This window comes from Vanacampus margaritifer, chromosome 11 (assembly GCF_051991255.1).
Source record: "Vanacampus margaritifer isolate UIUO_Vmar chromosome 11, RoL_Vmar_1.0, whole genome shotgun sequence".
NCBI lineage: Eukaryota > Metazoa > Chordata > Actinopteri > Syngnathiformes > Syngnathidae > Vanacampus > Vanacampus margaritifer.
In genome coordinates, this window is record NC_135442.1 from 4,444,051 (window position 1) to 4,464,096 (window position 20,046).

General features: G+C 38.9%; 2 protein-coding genes across 4 annotated transcripts; one reads left to right on the forward strand and one right to left on the reverse strand.

Annotated features, from left to right (window-relative positions):
* The first annotated feature begins 21 nt into the window (after positions 1–21).
* On the forward strand, positions 22–5,745 carry hspbap1 (hspb associated protein 1). 3 transcript variants are annotated; one of them, XM_077579333.1, is made up of 8 exons: positions 22–163; positions 1,031–1,232; positions 1,317–1,501; positions 2,087–2,223; positions 2,603–2,774; positions 3,584–3,667; positions 3,740–3,856; positions 4,777–5,745. In XM_077579333.1, the coding sequence occupies exons 2-8, from the start codon at positions 1,034–1,036 to the stop codon at positions 5,125–5,127; spliced, it is 1,245 nt and encodes a 414-aa protein (XP_077435459.1). In that variant the 5' UTR covers positions 22–163; positions 1,031–1,033; the 3' UTR covers positions 5,128–5,745. The 3 variants fall into 3 exon arrangements, with proteins under 3 accessions (XP_077435459.1, XP_077435458.1, XP_077435457.1); XM_077579332.1 differs by lacking the exon at positions 22–163 and adding an exon at positions 191–228; XM_077579331.1 differs by lacking the exon at positions 22–163 and adding an exon at positions 248–911.
* A 92-nt stretch (positions 5,746–5,837) lies between these two features.
* slc15a2 (solute carrier family 15 member 2) lies at positions 5,838–19,388 on the reverse strand. The gene is made up of 22 exons (XM_077579310.1): positions 19,118–19,388; positions 17,332–17,419; positions 16,304–16,445; positions 16,141–16,233; positions 15,957–16,056; positions 15,304–15,394; positions 15,152–15,229; positions 13,750–13,832; positions 13,554–13,637; positions 12,849–12,938; positions 12,735–12,779; positions 12,531–12,563; positions 11,349–11,437; positions 11,178–11,259; positions 10,900–11,025; positions 10,073–10,237; positions 9,464–9,510; positions 9,284–9,391; positions 7,434–7,533; positions 7,201–7,344; positions 7,018–7,122; positions 5,838–6,910 (listed from the first exon to the last, which is right to left on the reverse strand). The coding sequence occupies exons 1-22, from the start codon at positions 19,124–19,126 to the stop codon at positions 6,695–6,697; spliced, it is 2,118 nt and encodes a 705-aa protein (XP_077435436.1). The 5' UTR covers positions 19,127–19,388; the 3' UTR covers positions 5,838–6,694.
* Between the last annotated feature and the right edge of the window lie 658 nt (positions 19,389–20,046).

A 20,046-nucleotide genomic window follows, 5' to 3' on the forward strand; every position in this document is an offset into this window, starting at 1 on the left:
TGCGCATGTGCAAGAAATCTGGTTTCCGCTTTGGAAACTGTAGCTCCTGAGCCGCCATTTTAGCTCGCATTAAAAGCTATACGTACGGCTGCGTGGCCCCGTGCCCGGAGCCAAAATGGAGCAGTTTCACAGACACAGCGCGTGACGGACGAACTGAAAACGGGTACGTCACTGTCATGTGAGCTTTGTTTACTTCCGCCCACAGATTCATTGCACGTGCCGAGAACGGTGTGTTTCTTATTTTCTTTCCAAGAGCTTGTATTCCTCGAGCTACTTAGCTAGCCAACCGATACGGCGATAATATAATGACTTTAAAAGTGAAGCTAAATGTGTTCTAAGTGATTTTGACGCTAACTAGCTTTCTATAAATTACACTTAACGGGTCCGATTGCAGTTTTTTAATACCTTTTTCTTGTATGTAGTTTGAGAGGGATCGAGAAAGCAAAATAGCAATAACAACACCTTTTGGTACTTAATAATAATTTTGATTTATAAAGTACCTTCCATGGGAGCCAATGACGATTAACCTCTTGAGAGAGTATACAGTAGACAGAAGAAATCAACAACAAAAACGTCATATTCTCATTTATGTAGTTCTATCTATTTCATCCCTCACTGACCGCCAGAGGCAGTACTTAACAACATCAAAAAGCAATGTGCATGGTAACATCCTAAGGTGACACGCTACAAACCATGAAACGAAATGTTACCGGTTTGATATTGTATTTTTTGGAATGTATAATCAATTGATACATAAGCAAGGCGATCAACTTACCCGTTGACCCGATGGGAAATGTCACATCACTTTTGTTACTAACCGGAGTTAAATAATCAGCTAAGAAACTATAATATTCTCTTTTGCTAATATGCTCCAGCCTCTTTTGTGTCCCCAGGAGTGTGTGACAATGCGTGTAAGCAAATGATTGACATCTCTGTCACGCCTCCTAAATATGCTGTCATCTTTGACGATAAAATGATAATTAAAAAAAAAAAAAACTGACTGCAACCCACTATACATTGTGTGTTGCAGGCCATGGCCGCTGGTGCCCCCCACGTGCCGGCCTTCAGTTCTGAAGAGGCCCAGAGGATTGTGGGTCATCTGCAGCAGCCCGCCGTCTTCCTGAACATGACGCAGGGCTGGCCCGTCCTCGGCTGGACTGCAGAGAACCTGCGCAAACGTCTCGGGGACAGAAGCATCCGATTCCGCCTGGGGAGGAAAGAGGAGATGAATGGTAGGAAGAGTGAATGAATGAATCAACTGGCATCTTGCACAATTGAAACTAGCGTGGATTTCTTTACTCTGTTTGCATCCACAGTTCCTCAGTTTGAAACTCAGTGCTGTTACGTGGAAGCCAGCATGGCTCACTTCCTCAACTGGCTGAAAGGCGAGGCGGGGGAGGATGTGGGCTCATTCTGTGACTACCCGCGGTCTCACTTCTGGGCCTACGCCGACTACAAATACATCGCCAGGATGTTTGCACACCTGCCCGACATGTTTCAGGTATACATTATCCTCGTAAAACGGCTACAATGCTCAGTGCACATAAATGCAGCATATACACATCAAATAAAAAATGTCGGCCTTGGCGGAGGTTTTGGCTGTTCTGACTGCCCTTCTCGTTATGAAGATGTGTTGCAGACATTAGGCAGGAACTCCTTGCCCAGAAAAAGGCAAAGTCAAAACATTGTATGAATATCAATGAGAATGTGAGACAAGATATAAATACAGTTCATTATTTCCTCTCTTATTTATATACAGTGTCGTTATTAAAAAAGCTCCAGGTAGCGACGGGATGTTAATGGAATGACACCAAATAATCCTACCTTTTCCCACTCAATCTCTTTTTTTTTTGACATTTTCAATTAAAACGTGCAGCTTCTTCTTGCAGATAAAGACATTAAAGGATGGTCGCGCGCGCGGCGGCATTTTATTTGGCAGATTAATTTTTATAGCGTCGGGCGAGTAAATGAGATCGTGTTGAAACGTGCCTTCGGGCGACATTGACCAGTCTGCCATTTACCAACAACTGCTTATGTGTGAGCTAATGGGTTTGTCGTCCATATGTGTGTGTGTGTGTGTGTATAGGATGTAAAGTGGGAAGCGTTCGGGTTCGAGGGTCGTAACGGAAAAGACAGCACGCTGTGGATCGGCACGGAGGGCGCCAACACGCCGTGCCACCTGGACTCTTACGGCTGCAACTTGGTGCTGCAGGTACAAGGGCGGTAAGACTGCATCGCCGATCCCTGACCCTTGCTTATTCATCATGTTTTATTTTTTTAATTCCACTACTTTTTAACAAACAACACATTAACAGTTTTGTGTGTAAATGGAAACTTTGAAATGAATTGTTTATCATTTTTTAATAAATGATTAAGCGGTTTGGAAAATGAATGGATGGATAATAAAAAATATAATGTCAAATTCACCAAAAACTATGCTACCATTTTGCTTGTTATTTAGGCATCTTAGTGAAGCCTTAAGCATGTGATCGCCCCCTGGTGGTTGGCTAACTACTGCTTGAGAAGTTCAACTACGCACACATTTTTCGCGTATTGTACAATACACACACCTCAAGCAGTTCTCTTGCTTGTTTGCTTGCAGGAAGCGCTGGCACTTGTTCCCCCCGTCGGACACGTCCAAGATGTACCCGAGCAGGATCCCGTACGAGGAGTCTAGCGTCTTCAGCCGTGTCAACGTCACGCGGCCCGACCTTGGCAGCTTTCCCGCTTTCCGGCACGCCGCTGCGCATGTCGTCACGCTGCTACCCGGACAGGTCACTCCACTTTTAACTCATTCACTGCCATAAATTCATTTTTTAAAAAATAATTAAAAAAGATTATTAAAAATTAGGGGCAACAGGCGATTAATTTTTTTTTATTGTAATTAATCGCATGACTTCACTAGTTAACTCACGATTAATCACAAATTTGATATCTGTTCTAAATGTACAATAAAAAAATTATAGGTTTTCATATTCTTGTTAACAAAAGTGGGAAAAAATATTAACTAATAGAAATAGTTAAAAATAAATTTTTGACATCTACAGCCATCAATGGCAGTGAATGAGTTAATTAGCTTAGCATTGTTAGCATGCACACTGCACGATAAAATACGACATCTTCACACAGATGATAAACATAAACATAAAACATACATACCAAATGTAAACACACACATATTCTAACAAATACACAAAATATACACACAACACATATACACACACACAGGTGTGACTTGTGTGTTGGCCCATGAGTGTAAGGTTACTTGTTACTGTGTCGTCTTTCGATTGCCAAACGTCCTCTCTCGTGCTTCATCTTCCATGGAGGCCGCCACCTTGTCAAGGTATAAAGTAGGCGGGGTCAAGTTGCGGGTCCTGTCAATCAAGTGAAGTGACTCACCGCCCATTCAAATTTTTGACCAATGGCCTCTGTGACAAAACAAGGCCACAAGTTTCGGAGGAAAGAAAATCAAAGCCTGTAATCATCAGCGTTGATATTTAGCCAGGTGTGCAATGCTGCCATCTGGTGGCCAGAAAGAAGAAGTGTGGCCAATAACATGGTCGGCCTCTTGTTGTGTGGCCAGGTTCTCTTCGTGCCCCGACACTGGTGGCACTATGTGGAGTCCCTAGACGCCGTCACGGTCAGCGTCAACTCCTGGATTGAGCTGGTGAGACTTTAAAATCATGACATTCATTATTTGATCAAGTATTGACCGATTGATAGATCGATTCTCGCGTAGGAGGACGATCATGTGGCACGTGTGGGCGAGGCCGTGACCAGGACAGTGGTGTGTGCCATGAAGAGAGCGCAGGGTGATGATGATGATGATGACGAGCGCTGGCTTAACCCCACAGAGGTAGGCATGAACAATTATTCGGATTCACGACGTCACGATGGTCAAGGTTATTATGGTTAACGAATACTAACAAAAAACTAAAATAGATTTTTTTTTACATCTTGTTCTTGACAAATACTCCATACATTAAAAAAAGAAGAAGCTAAAACTAATACTGAAACTAATAAAACGAAAGCAACGCATTTTTAAAAAATAAATTGAAAAACATTTTTATCTTGTTCTTGACAAATACTACATATATTAAAAAAAAAAGCTAAATCTAATACTGAAACTAATACAGCTAAAGCAAAGCATTTTTGAGAAAATAAATTGAAAAACATTTTTATCTTGTTCTTGACAAATACTCCATATATTTTTAAAAAGCTAAAACTAATATTGAAACTAATAAAACTAAAGCAAAGCATTTTTGATTATTTTATTTTTTTTACAAACCTCTAAAATATAATAAAAACAAGATTAAAAGATAAGAAAAAAACGATATAAAAAAACAAGTCAAAGCAAAAATAAAAAGTATATTATTATTTTTAAAATGATCATACGGTAAAATGTACAGGAAGACAAAAATATTTATGTATAATATTTTTGTAATACAGCTTAATTTATTGCTTGTGTTTGTTAAAAAAAAGACATGAAAAGAGACCTTGAAAAAATAATTGCATATTAAATCGTAGTATAGAAGGGAAAAAATTGTGGTTTGTTGTGGATACTTTTGCCAATAACCACCTCAGTATTGTGAAAATAGCTCCCCCTGGTGTTTGGGAAGAGTATCGGTGATGATATCATAACCATGTTGATTGGACTTATATGACCTCATCTTTATAAGCAATCTGATTGGTCGGTAGTTTGTGTGGGCAGATTTTTTCTTAAACATCTGATTGGTGATCAATAACTTTATCATCCATTTATCATTATGTCCGCAGGAGGGCGTGACATCCCATAATGACAACATGCGCTACATCAACTTGGCTTTGCGGGCCTGCGTTGGGCAACAGGAGACCAAACCCACCTTGGAATCCGAAGACGCTCATCACCCGAAAAAACGCGACTCAGGTGGACGCATCCGAAGCGACGCCCCCTTCGGACCGTGTCTACTTCCCGTCCCCCGCCTTCCGCGACCGCTCCAAGATAGCGGCAACGGCGGCGCTCTCGGTACGATGGACGAGGCGGACGTGAGCACGGATGACCTTCTGGAGTGTCTGCTGCATCCAGATGTGGTCGCCATGGTTACCCAGCTCCTGTTGGACAAGCAGAAGAGAACGCCATTACTCTGAGAATAGACAATCTCTGATGCGGTCAGACGAGCGCAATTACCTTTATGTAAATGAGGTGGCATCAAAGTGAAAGATGTGTTGAAAGTCAGCGCCTCCCTCGCCTTCAATAATCCAATCAGGGCGGATGTTTGTTCGTCGTGTTGGAGTTACGTCCTTCATCGTAATTGCATTTCATGCATGTAAACATGTTTGTTGCCTAGCAACATGACAAACAATTGTAATGAAGCCACAATAAGGTGAATGATTCAGTGAGCTCTAGTTTTTTACTCGACTTTTTTTTTTTTTTACACGGTTATTGTTCTAATGAAACAGAATAAATATTGTTGGATTGTTACTTTAAAAATGTTTTTAAAAGTGCTCAAAATTAATACACCGATTTTTTTTTTTAAAGAAATATCTGAGAATAAAGTTGTATTTTTTCATGAAAAAAGTTAAACTGATGACAATAAAGCTGTATTTGTTTGATAGTCACATTTTTCCCAGAACAGTCTGACTTTTGAGTAAATATGTATATATTTCTTTTTAGGAAATAAAGTCTTGTGATTTTGTAGCTAAAGTGGCCGTTTTTCGTGAGAAAATGTTTCCCCCCCCCAAAAATCTATAAAAAGGTCAAACTGATGAGAATGTGCATTTTCTTTTAAGTCAAATTTAGAGGGAAAGGGTTTACCAACTGGCATAAGTTGTAGATTTTCACACAAAAAAAATGTAACTGTTGAATGAAGTTGAGTTTCTTTGAAGAAGAAAAAGCTGTAAAAAGAAGGGAAGTACGACCAAAGTGCAAGTGTTGCAAAAATTAATTGAATTTAGCAAACAAGGCAAATGGAATCAAAAACACTAAAATTAACACAAGTCCAAGGAAAAAGAAGAAAAACACTTGGATTAGACTGAAAATGACTTGAAAATTGAACTACTGAAAAAGGAGACAAACAATGAAGCGACAAACATAGAAAGAAATCAGCAACCTGATGATACAACATGGGGGTGGCGGGTGGGGGGCTTTTTGGCAGCTGATTGGTTGGCACAAGGGACCGGGCTGATGAGAGCAGGTGAAACCAAAAACCTAAAGAACAGGACAAGACATGGAACACAAGAAAACGAGACATGACACAAAAATAATATCTAAAAAAACAAAAGCAAGATTTAGTCATACTTTATCAAAACAAGTCATAAAGTGGATGAAATCCGCGGGGGATGTTCCACGAAAAAAGTGGAATTTCCTGTTGAAACGGTTGAGAATAGATAATTTCTACAAAAAAATAATAATAAAATAAAAATCGTAAACTGATGAAAATAAATATTTTTTTTTCTATTAAAAAAATACTTTTAGAAGAAGGAAGTAATATTTTTCGAGAATTTTTTTTTCTTTTTTTAAATGATCAACAAGAGTGAGGAAATAAAGAAAAAAGCTTGAAAGAGACACAAACAATAAAAAAAAATGTGCGTTAAGATCTACAATTAGCCTTTGATGCTAACAATTAGCATCAAGGGAATATCAACATGAAAAATGATCCAATTTCATTGTTGGTGATTCCTTTTCAGTTCTCTCAAATACTGAAGGCGCTTGTGGTTAAAATTTGGTGTTGAGTTCCAATTCTTGCTTTTGCTTGTCCAGCGTGTCGTCGCTGATATCGTCATCGTCATCACTGCTGCGTTGTCCGTTTTGATCGTTGCCGCAGATCTTGTCCAGCTGCTCGACGTTCACGTACGTGTACAAGTGAGCCATGACCGAGAAGATCACGCACACGGCCAGCAGCAGAACCGCAAACAGCACAAACTCTTTCCACTGCAACACACACAATAATGAGGTCAGCGCGTGTGTTGCTAATGAATGCTAACGGAAATTAGCATAGATGCTATGTCACATTTTCCCATGATAAAGGTGAAGAACACCTGCTCAAGCCCTGCGCCCTCCGCCACGATCAAGACAATGACGTTGCCGAAGGCGACGGTGAGCAGCCAGCCGGCCTGCAGGACCGACTTCATGTTGGCGGGGGCCTGCGGGAACATTCGTACTCAGCTACTATTTGAAAACCGCTTCCTGGTCCTAGTCAAAACCTGGACTGGAAGCCAAACCTGCGAGTAGGAGAACTCCAGGCCGGTGATGGAGAACATGACTTCGCCCGCTGTGATGAGGACATACTGGGGGATCTGCCAGGCCACGTGTACGTTGTTGGCGTGGACGTCCTCCATTTTGTGAGCTGTTATCCTGCCGGACTCCTGTGAAGACCAAAAAAAAAAAAAACTACACATCGAAAGAGTGGGATGAGGCTGTTACATGTCCAAGAGGGGCGAGCTTCCTGACTGACCTCCAGTAGGACCACGCTGTAAGAGGCTCCGAAGTCCAGGAGCCCGAGGTCCAGGTCTGGGCAAGTCTTTGACTTTAAACTGCAGCTCACCTTATTATACCTGACACAATACACAGGTTGGAAAAAAAACAAGGAACACCTTCTTGTATACGTGGTTGAAATTTGATAGCAAATAAAAGCTTCAAACCAACATGGCTGACTTCCTGTGTCTTATTCAGCATACCTTCAAGAGACTTTTTTGTGGGTATACCCATGATAGACATGTCTACTAAATTTCATGTTGCCAAGTCAAACAAGCTTCGGGGCTGAATTTTCTAAAAATTCAAAGCAAGCCTGGTAATGGCCAAAATGGCCTGCAAATAACAGCTTCAAACCAACATGGCCGACTTCCTGTGTCTTATTGAGCATACCTTCAAGAGACTTTTTTGTGGGTCTACCCATGATAGGCATGTCTAACAAATTTCATGTTGCTAAGTCAAACAAGCTTCGGGGGCTAAATTTTCAAAAAATTCAAAGCAAGCCTGGTAATAGCCAAAATGGCCGCCAAATAACAGTTTCAAACCAACATGGCCGACTTCCTGTGTCTTATTGAGCATACCTTCAAGAGACTTTTTTGTGGGTCTACCCATGATAGACATGTCTAACAAATTTCATGTTGCTAAGTCAAACAAGCTTCGGGGGCTAAATTTTCAAAAAATTCAAAGCAAGCCTGATAATGGCCAAAATGGCCTGCAAATAACAGCTTCAAACCAACATGGCTGACTTCCTGTGTCTTTTTGAGCATAGCTTCCAGAGACTTTTTTGTGGTTCTACTCTTGACAGACAAATCTACCAAATTTCATGTTGCTAAGTCAAACAAGCTTCGGGGGCTGAATTTTCTAAAAATTCAAAGCAAGCCTGGTAATGGCCAAAATGGCCGCTAAATAACAGTTTCAAACCAACATGGCTGACTTCCTGTGTCTTTTTGAGCATAGCTTCCTGAGACTTTTTTGTGGTTCTACTCTTGACAGACATATCTACCAAATTTCATGTTGCTAAGTCAAACAAGCTTCGGGGGCTGAATTTTCAAAAAATTCAAAGCAAGCCTGATAATGGCCAAAATGGCCTGCAAATAACAGCTTCAAACCAACATGGCTGACTTCCTGTGTCTTTTTGAGCATAGCTTCCAGAGACTTTTTTGTGGTTCTACTCTTGACAGACAAATCTACCAAATTTCATGTTGCTAAGTCAAACAAGCTTCGGGGGCTGAATTTTCTAAAAATTCAAAGCAAGCCTGGTAATGGCCAAAATGGCCGCTAAATAACAGTTTCAAACCAACATGGCTGACTTCCTGTGTCTTTTTGAGCATAGCTTCCTGAGACTTTTTTGTGGTTCTACTCTTGACAGACATATCTACCAAATTTCATGTTGCTAAGTCAAACAAGCTTCGGGGGCTGAATTTTCAAAAAAATTCAAAGCAAGCCTGGTAATGGCCAAAATGGCCTGCAAATAACAGCTTCAAACCAACATGGCTGACTTCCTGTGTCTTTTTGAGCATAGCTTCCAGAGACTTTTTTGTGGTTCTACTCTTGACAGACATATCTACCAAATTTCATGTTGCTAAGTCAAACAAGCTTCGGGGGCTGAATTTTCAAAAAATTCAAAGCAAGCCTGGTAATGGCCAAAATGGCCTGCAAATAACAGCTTCAAACCAACATGGCTGACTTCCTGTGTCTTTTTGAGCATAGCTTCAAAATACTTTTTTGTGGGTCTACTCTTGACGGACATGTCTACCAAATTTTTAACTAGCTTTCTGGGCTGCAGTTTTGCATTTACATGTGAGACATGAAGTGATGTCACAGTTGACTCACTCTCCCTGCTGGACAGTCTTGTTTTCAGAGATGCTGTAATTGGCGTCGACGTTGAACAGCTCATCTCCCACGGTGACGTTGGCCGCCTCCGACAGAGTGTTGATGAACCTGCGCGGGTCCGCGCTAGCTTAGCTCAGCATCAAAAATGACGGGCCTTGTGTCGTGTGTCACGTTTTTTACCTGAGAAGAGGAGCTCCTTCATCATTTTTCTTGATGTGGTCCTTCACCTGGATAACAAAACGTCAAACTTTCAACCATGACCATGTTAAAGGGGACAATTATATGTTCTATGCACCCCACTAGTAGAATTCTGATTAATATTGCATTTGTGGAATATGAATTTAGCAGCAAAATGCACCCATCTCATGGGGCGGCCATTTGCTGTCGATTGATGATGACATCATGTACTGTCTGCTCTTTTAGCCACGCCCCCAAAATACAAAAAAACCTGAAATGATGAAAAACAGTTAAACAACATATCGCAATAAATTTAGTACTACAGCGTTTTCAGCAATTACCTTCAAACACGTATTTAGAAAAAAATATCAAGATTCACTTTACAGGGTTTTTTTAATTTTTGTGTCAATCTCATAGTTATACAAATTTTCCTTTAAAAAAAATACTACTAATACATTCTCAACAAAATTATAGTTGATTATGTTGACAGCTAAAAAAAGAAGAAGACAATTTTATTAAAAATTAATTTTAAAAAGCTTTCGAGAGTCTTTTTCTTATAACTTTGCACCATTCTTTTGGTCGCACAATTTTTTGGTGTGCCGCGTCGCTCACCAGTCGGCAGCGTATTCCGGTGTCGGTTGGCTGCAGGATGAGACTGTACTCCTCCTGCTGGCCAAAGGTGACCTTGCAGTGAGAAGTGGCCCCTTTGTAGTGGACCTCCAAACTCAAGTTGGTGACGGGCGCCCCCAGTGGTAGCGTCAGGTACTCACCAGGATCCTGATACAAAAATGTAATTTTATAGTAATACTGTACTGCAAGTTATTTCACACAAAAATAAAAATAAACAATGCATTATACGATATTGTGACATTTAGTATAACAAAAAATATTTATAAAAAACTTTTGATTCTTTAAAAAAAATCTGGCAATACAGCATTTCATCTTGGAATAAATACACAATTTAATTCTTGTATTATGATTTTTTTTTCTCGATACAACTATTCTTGAAAAAGACCTTCTTACTCTAACAAATACATATTTTTATTTTCCCCAAAAAAGTTTCTTCTCAAATTTCATTTATGTCCATCCTAGAAAAAATACAATTTTATTGTCATAAAATACATATTTTCAAAAGTGATTTTTTTTTTTTTACTTTACAATTTTATTCTAAAAATGACTTTTTTAAATCTAAAAATACAACTTTATATGTTTAAAAAAATTTGGGAAAAGAGAGAAGGTATTTTGTTCTCTTAATATATATATATTTCGTTTATTAGTGTTTTTTTAATTGTGGAAATACCAAATTAGAAAATACAGCTTTTTTAAATATAACATGGCTTTTTCTTGTTTTAATACAACTTGAAAATTTTAGAAAAATTCTAAAAATGACTAAAATACTATATATAATTTTTTTTAGGATTTTTTTTCCTTCTGGCTACCTGTAGGTACGGAAGCGTCTCCGGAAAAGGCTCGCCTTCAGGGAAGTAGAGACGGACGTCCCCTGGTGCCAAGTTGAAGACCTGCAGCAGGCAATTGCCCGCCGGTGCAGGTTCCACCACCGTTTTCTACAACATGCAGCACACCCAAGTCAACATCCGCAATGGGACCGTTTTCTTTAACCAGTCACATTTTTAATTCACTGCACTGATACAATAACACGAACATTTGTGTTCATCCCCTGATTGGTTGGTCAAAACAATCTCTGTCATTGACGTACCACCACTTGGACCTCCACCAGGGCGGCGGCGCCAAACGCCAACGCAGCAAAAATCATCCCGGTGGCCATTTTCCTCAGTGGCCTGAGGAAAATGGGTGCGGGGGGGTTATTGTATTATAACACAGGTTATTATTTTATATCGTCGTTAAAAAGGTGATGATAGGAACTCACGTGATGCTGATCCTGCAGAAGGAAACCAGCGGGTAAATGAACAGGTCGAACACGGGAACAAATACCAGAATCAACAGCGCATTCAGTGTCTACCAGAGAAAGAAAAAAAAAGTTGGATGACTTGCCATTCGATGCTAAATTTAACTCTCAAATACACTTTCATTTACCAAAACATAAAGGCTGCCATTTTGGATCAAAGTGGCCATTTTAGGCTCAGTTGGGAACCCAAGATTTGTTTTGAAAAATCAGCCCCCAAAGACAGTTTAAGTTAGCAACAGAAATTCTAGTAGACATGTTTATCATGAGTAGACCCACAGAAAAGTCTCAAGAAGTCATGTCCAAAAACACACAGGAAGTCTGCCATTTTGGCATGAAGTGGCCATCTTTTTGGTCATTTTGGTCACTTCTTACAGTGCTTCGGATTATTTTAAAATTTGGCCCCCGAAGCCAGCTACACTTAACAACATAAAATTTGGTAGATATGTCCATCATGAGTAGACCCACAAAAGCGTCTCTAGAAGTCATGCCCAAAAATACACAGGAAGTCTGCCATTTTGGCATGAAGTGGCCATCTTTTTGGTCATTTTGCTCATTTCCTACAGTGCTTCGGATTACTTGAAAATTCGGCCCCCAAAGCCAGTTTGATTGAGTGACATAAAATTTGGTAGACATGTCTAACATGAGTAGACCTACAAAAAAGTCTCAGGAAGTCATCTCCAAAAATACACATTTTGGCACGATGTGGCCATCTCTTTGGTCATTTTGGTAATTTCTTACAGTATTTCAGATTATTTTAAAATTTGCCCCCCAATTTTACTTAGCAACATAAAATTTGGTAGATATGTCTATCATGAGTAGACCCAAAAAGAAGTCTTGCCCAAGAAGCCACAGGAAGTCTGCCATTTTGGTTTGAAGCGGCAATTTTAGGGTCATTTTGACCATTCAAAACTGAACTACTAGATTTTTCCATCTGAATGCTACCAAATATGAACACCAAACTCTGCTACACTTAAAATAATCTCAATAAGGTTAGGACCTCTTTCTCAAATTTAGAATATGACCTTTTGATCTTAACATCATACGTTTTTGTCAGGAAATAAGCGCAACCAAAAACAAAAAAAAAATCTGGTTACCAATTTGTAATACCATTTTCTTCCACAGGAGGTGTGAGTGAGCACATACCTGCATTTGATCAGGTTTGATGGAGAAGTCTCCCTGTTACGGAACACAAAGAAAACCAATAAACCATTAAACTTTAACTCGAAAAATCTATCAGGAAGTTTATCGAGCGAGATATCAACACACGGATGATCCATTTGGCTCGTAAAAAAGTTACAACAGACAATGATTACATGGAATAGAACCATAAGAAAGCGCCAAACTCACAAAAGCCATGTTCATCCTGGTGGCCTGCAAGGTCCAACGAGAACCCTGAGAGCAAACAACGCATTGTTAGCATCGTTCGCGCAAGGTTAAAATCAACAAGTCGGGTTCCGAGACCTGCTGATCGAACAGAGCCCAGAACATCGGCAGAGGGATGTAGAGAACCAGGACCCGCAGAACCATTTTGATCTCTGTGATCAGACGCTTCTGTTGACACAATTCAAGAAAAAACAAGTATGACGATAAACGATAAGAGATTTGTTGTTTTTTTAAATCCATTTTTTTATGTGTATATAAAAAATATTTCAACATTTAAAATAAAATTTAAAAAAAAATTCTAAAATGATGAAAAATTGTTTGGTCAATTGTGCTATTAGGGTAACGATTTATTGATTATGATTTCTTTCAGATCATAGTAGAGTTCATGAATGGGTTAGTTTTTATTTTTTTATTTTTTTTAGATGTAGGAAAATATGTCCTTTTATTATTTTTGCAAAAAAAAAAAGTTTTATTCAGGATAAGTGTCTTATTATGTTGTTGATTCCGAAAACATGACGAGATTTTATTTGTAGATATTTGTTGTGTGTCTTTTTATGTTTTAGCACTTACAGCTAAATAGCGTCAGAATTTTCTCAACAAAGTCCGACACAATCAAAGAATAAAATGTGCGTCTCATTCAGAAGAAGCGTGCAATTACTTCTGTCCATCCATTCATTATCATTATTATTAATCTTCTGCACTATTGTATGTCGTAAAATGAATTTTTGCCGCGCGGCTGACAAGCAACTTTAGCCGTTAGCATTAGCGATACAAACATCATACCGGGTACATGTCCTCGGCCCAGTCCAGCCAGTGTCTCCTGCTGGACTCGTACTTGGCCCTCCTCCAGCGGTTCTTGATGGCAAACTGCAAGTGAAAACAAACAAATAAATAAATAAATGCAACATTTCAACGTGAAAATCAATCGCATTCTTGGCAAAAAGAAGGACAAAAGACGACAAAGTGTTTGATGACTCACGCCGACGCAGTTGCAGACCTCCATCAAGATGTTGCCCTGTGGAGGATCTCGCCGGTAGAGGCTGCTGCCTAATATGAACACAACTGGACGGGAAAAAAAAACACATACATAAGCACCAATTGTTGTGTGTTTCCACTCCCAGGTGATTTTACTGTCAAATTAAAACATCAAACAAACACAATCACACGTTGTGTATTTAAAACAATGAAGTCGGTTTGGCTTAATGCTAACACATAATAATAAACAGTTAGCATCTATGTGGCGGTGTTTTAACCTTCTATTTCAACACGAACAACGGAATGGAACGAACATTCTTTATCCTCTGCGAAGAACGACTATTACTGCAGCTTAGTGACACTTATCGATTCCTTTTTTTTTTTGCCCCACAAGGTGAGATATTTAAAGATCTTGTTGACGTGTCGTCTAATTAGATTACTGTGATCATGGCTATGCTATTAACAGCCACTAGGGGGCATATTTGTGAGGATGCCGGGTTTATTTTGGAGTTCGAGCATTACTATTATTTTGTTATTATTGTTTTTTTAAGCAAATGTAAAAAATCACACGTTGTGTATTTAAAACATTCAAGTCGGTTTGGCTTAATGCTAACACATAATAATAAACAGTTAGCATCTATGTGGCGGTGTTTTAACCTTCTATTTCAACACGAACAATGGAATGGAACAAACATTCTTTATCCTCTGCGAAGAACGACTATTATTGCAGCTTAGTGAAGAGTTTTGACTGTCCACGTGCATCCTTATTGATTCCAAAAAAACACTTATCGATTCCTTCCCCCCCCCCCAAAGAGGTGAGATACTTAAAGATCTTGTTGACGTGCCGTCTAATTAGATTACTGTGATCATGGCTATGCTATTAACAGCCACTAGGGGGCATATTTGTGAGGATACAGGGTTTATTTTGGAGTTCGAGCATTACTATTATTTTGTTATTATTGTTTTTTTTAAGCAAATGTAAAAAATGCGCTCCATTTTTTAATCATTTTCAAACACGTTGACACGACACTCTTGCGTGTTTTCAAGCGACGCTCCCGTTGTGGCCTTTTTGTTTAGACTGCGAGCGGCGATCCGTGCAGAAGGACGGCGATGCGCTGTCGGAAGCGGTGAGGATCACCCGCTCGGCCGAAAGCGAGTGAGAACGCGCACGCCAACGTGTCACTACGTCGTTATTTTATGCATATCTTGTCCATATATAAATATAGAATAAATTCATATGTAAATATTTTTGGGTGTTAATTGTTCTTTTTTTATTTTATTTTTTTTACTTAAATATGAAGTAATAATATACATTTTTCTGCTTTTATTTCACATGTAAAAAAAATCATTTGATCATATTTATTTATTTATTAGTAAATAATAAACTTCCAAGAGGAAGCGCTCACCCAAGGCCACCATCATGAGAGCGGCGGGCACGCCGAAGGCCAAAGCGTAGCAGTCGCCGCCAAAACACTGTACGTCCCCTGTGAGGTGGAGGGGAAGGGTTGGGGTGGGGGGTCAACACCGGGCACCAACATGAGTGGGTAGCAACACTGACCTCTCAGGATGGGCGTGATGATGGTCGACAGGAGGCTGCCGGCGTTGATTGCCATGTAGAAAATGGAGAAGAACTTCATCCTCTCCTTGACCTGACAACAACAAATACGAAAACTGGACAGTAAATGTAATTTAATTTCATGTTAGAGCTGTGCAATTAATCAAAATTCAATGATAATTTCGATTATTACACTCCACAATTACAAACTCAACATAATCGTAAACAAAAATAAAAGATTATTAACACAAATTTTGAGTTGTTTCAATTTATATATTTGCACCTTTTAAATTTTTTTTTTTTTTTTTAATGACTAATTTAATAAATCTGGCTTGGTCCAAAAATAACTTGCAAAATTACAGTGTTTCAAAGAAATGTATTTGTCTTAATATTTTTTTATTTGTTTAAACATTTTTTTTTTCTACCCCCCAAAAAATTTGGGTCCTAATCGTGATTTCAATTACTACCAAATTGATTGTGATTAATATTTTCTTCATAACCGAGCAGCCCTATTTTATGTATAAATTACAAAAATATATATAAAAATAATTTTAAAACTGTTGGGTGCAAAATAACCCAATTTTGGTCCAAAATTGCCCCAAAGAGGTCCGACTACCTCGGCGACTGCATTCCTCCTGTACAATTTCTCCACTCACGTGCTTCTCCTGGAACTGGTCACCCCCGAAGGCAGCCACGCAGGGTTTGATCCCGCCGGTTCCAAAGGCGATCAGAATCAGGCCCGTCATGGATAGAGCGCTAGAACGCACACACACATGGATATGAACTGTCAATCAATATCGATGGAGCGGATCCATCCGATTGGTCTATGGGATTCCGTACATGTGCGCGGTGTTGCTTCCCACGGTAGGAATGGCGCCGACCGACTTGATCACATGACCCAGCACGTAGACCACCGACAGGTAGATGATGGTCCTGCAAGTTAAGTTAAGTTACACTGGGAACAAGTTTGTTGGGGGGGTTCAGAGGAGACGTGGAGACTGACTTAAACTTCCCGAGCCAGGAGTCGGCGATGATGGCGCCCAGGACGGGCGTGAAGTAGCACAGGCTGCTGAAGGCGTGGTACACGGCCGTGGAAAGGTCCTTGTCCCATCCCAGGTACGTCAAAAAGTACAACGTCAAGACCGCTAAACAACACAAAGGCAACAACATCAAAACATGCAGCAAAGTGGAGATTGTGGAGTGCAACACTGCTGCAAAGTAACAGGATGCTTGTGATGACTCAGACGCATGTGAGATGAAGGACACGTCCCAACGACTGGTTGCGGAGACACTCCCTAATCGCCACAAAAAAAATAACTTACAGCACAGTCAACTTCCTGGATTGTCGTATTACCGGCACTCAAACTGCCTAGCTCACTACTGTCTCTCCTATTCACTTTTCTGCAGCAAAAAGGAGACTGTGGAGTAGAATAAGGCAGAAAAGTGGAGACTGTGGCGTGATATACTGCAGCAGTAGTGAGAGCATGGAGGATGATGAAGCAAATATGGAGATTTAGGAGCAGAAAATTGAACGCTGTAGAGTATAATGTATCAAGGTCCAGTCTCTTGGGGGAAACGGTGCAGCAAAGTGGAGACTGTGGAGTCGCACTGCAGCAAAGCCGACACTATGGAGTACAAATGGCGCAGCACAGACTGTGGAATGTAATGCAAAAAAAAAAAAAAAAAAAGAGACTGTGGAGCAGAAAAGTGGAGACTGTGGAACAACAACGTGGAGACTGTGGAACAACAAATTGGAGACTGTGGATCAGCAAAGTGGAGACTGGAGCAAAAAATTGGAGACTATGGAGCATCAAAGTGGAGACTGTGGAGCGGCAAAGTGGAGACTGTTGTGGCGCAGCAAATTGGAGACTGTGGAACAACAAATTGGAGAATGTGGAGCATCAAATTGGAGACTGTGGAGCATCAAATTGGAGCTTGTGGAGCAGAAAAATGGAGACTATGGAGCAGCAAAGTAGAGAGTGTTGTGGAGCATCCAGTTTGTTCGTATTTCTTTGCGTACGTGCACGTTACCTCTCATGCCATAGTAGGAGAAACGTTCGCAGAACTCGTTGACGACGATGAAGCAGATGCTGGTCGGGTAGTTTGTCCCGCATAGTTGCTGAAACAAACAAAATCATCAGATTTTATAATTGCAAAAATTATTTAAATGTAAATTGTAAAATATATAAATAATACATTGCATCAGTCTGTCAGGGTAAAAAAAGAAGTTGAGCTGAATAAACAAGTCTCTTAATTTACTAGTTGACCTTAAGCACATCCGGGAAGTATTCTTTTATTGTAATATACCGTTTTGCGATGGTTTTGCTTTCTTGAAAAATCATAAACTTTGTTCTTCAAAAATCACAACAAAACTTTCATAAGTTTAAATTAAGTATGACTATTCTAAGATGAGAGTACAACCTTTTCTTGGAAAAAGTATCTTAAAAAATATGACATAATTCTTTTTAAATTCTATATTCTTTTTGAAAAAATATATAATTTAATTCTCCTAAAATAGTTGTTTCCTTGAAAAGTATGACTTTATCCCCCACTCCCCCCAAAAAAAAAATTCTCTTGAAAAAAAAAATTATGGGTTTATTTTTGTAAAATTATGACTATCAAAAAAATATATATACAATTTTATTCTTGGAAAAGTCTATATTCTTGAAGAAAAAAAACTTAAATCTGGTAAGATTTAAAAAAAAATTGTTTCTTTCGAAAAAGCATGACTATCTTTATTAATCTACATTATTCTAAAAAATATATATATTCAACAAAATATAAGATTAATCTTGCTCAAAAAGTTTTATTTTATTCTTGAGTAATTACAACTTTATTTATGAAATATATGTTTTTTTTTTACTTTATTCTTGGCAGGGGATCTAAATTCTTCTTGAAAAAATATGTTATTTTCAAAAATATCATTTTTTTTCTCGAAAAAGTATGACTTTATTTCTGTATGATTTCTTATTTATTTACTGTATTCCAATGTAATAACGGCATTTTACTTTATTCTGCTAAGATTTCGGTCTTGACAACATCCAACTTTATTAAAGTCTACTGCTTAATTTTAATGTTTCATCCTTTCATTGAAGTACAATAATTTAAGAGTCCTGGTTGGTGCATGACAATCTCTTCTCAAAGCGTTTGGCTATTGAACCGTAAGTGAAGTGTCTCTTCATGAATGAGGGGGGGGGGGGGGGTCTCGTGCGTTCAGAGGACCCGCGTGTTGCGTCATCTCGGCCTCCAGCCCGATTTGTGCGATGACACTTAAACGCACCACCAAGAATGAAATTAAACGATTGAAAAGTGTGAGGCGTTCAAAAGAAGTTGGAATTTTCAGCAAAAAAATCTCATCAAAGCTACCGATTTATTGTCGGATGTAAGCGCGCGGGGACTATTTTTGCAACATGATGCCCGTTTTATCTAGGAAAAAAGAATCCAACTTTCATTTAGAAAAAAAGCTTTTATTCTCATAAAATAGTAGTTTTACCAGAAGGTTGAACTGCAACGTGTGACGAGTTCACGTACTCGACCGACGGGTGGGAATTTAAAGTCAAAGCGAGGCCACGGTGAGTTTTATTTTTTTTAAACTTTAAACACGACTGCAGTTTTATCTAGAAAAGACGTTATTCATGCAAAATGACTCCACTCTCGTAATATTATGGTCCTTGTATCCCGGGGCTGAAAACAAAAAAAGTTGTTCTCGTCTTACGTATTGACGTAGAGTTCCCAATACTAAACCAGACCAAGAATTTCCAGTGACAAGATTGAAAGTAACGCCACCGAGTTGAATAAAAGTTAACATTTTCTTTACCTTGCTCATGTTGACGGCGTCGTGCGTGCAGCCAGTGCAGAGTAGCCCCCCAAAACTAGAGAACACCCACCAACCCCCTCAGACTCTTTCTGCTCCTCCTCCTCGTCGTTAACTTGATTTTTTTTAAATGACAACTTTTCCTCCACCACGACGAATTAATAATGTGATGACACCACGAAGCATATTCAATTTTTTTTTAAAAAAAGTACACAGAAAGTCTTCAATGAGAAACTATACGAGCGTGGGGGGTTCCTCGTTTGTTTTGTTTTTTAGTTAGGGAAATGATATGTCACGTGACCGGTAGTTTGTGTGTTAATGTGTGGGGCGGAACCAGAAGGGACACTTCATTAGGTATACATACAACCAGCCTAAAAGACAAAAACCCATCTTAAATCGAACTTTCAAATACAATAAATTATATATATATATATATATATATATATATATATATATATATATATATATATATATATATATATAGCAATTGCAACAAAACATTACATACACCACACCCACCATCCAAAAATGAATTAAATAAAAGTTTTCCAAATTTTATATTTGTAACATACAAGTACATTCAATAAAGCATAAAAGATTAAATAGCAATAATAGTTTTGTTTTTAAATCATCTGCATGGCAGTGGCTGCCTCACTCAAAAACAAAATATCAAATTGAACCAAAATGTAAAAAAAAAATTAAAAAAATAAGTCAAATTGAACCACATTTTAAAGTATGGCAACCATAATGATGAAGCGCTAACCAGATGTAAAACAAAAATGCAATTTTTAATAACATCAAAGTCTGTTTGATCCACTTCAACAAAAAACTGTTTAAAGCACAAAAAAAAGATAAAGCACATATTGCGATTTTTCTTACAGTTCATACAAATTATTTTTTTGCCATTTTGTGGAATCCCCCCCCCCCCCCAA

Coding starts and splice junctions, on each gene's coding strand:
- hspbap1 (XM_077579331.1), top strand. CDS start 867: ATGCTCCAGCCTCTTTTGTGTCCCCAGGAGTGTGTGACAATGCGT. Junction 1,233..1,316: donor GAGGAAAGAGGAGATGAATG/GTAGGAAGAGTG, acceptor TTGCATCCACAG/TTCCTCAGTTTGAAACTCAG. Junction 3,668..3,739: donor TCAACTCCTGGATTGAGCTG/GTGAGACTTTAA, acceptor ATTCTCGCGTAG/GAGGACGATCATGTGGCACG.
- slc15a2 (XM_077579310.1), bottom strand. Junction 12,939..13,553: donor GGGCCGAGGACATGTACCCG/GTATGATGTTTG, acceptor TTGTGTCAACAG/AAGCGTCTGATCACAGAGAT. Junction 11,260..11,348: donor TTCTGCAGGATCAGCATCAC/GTGAGTTCCTAT, acceptor CATTTTCCTCAG/GCCACTGAGGAAAATGGCCA.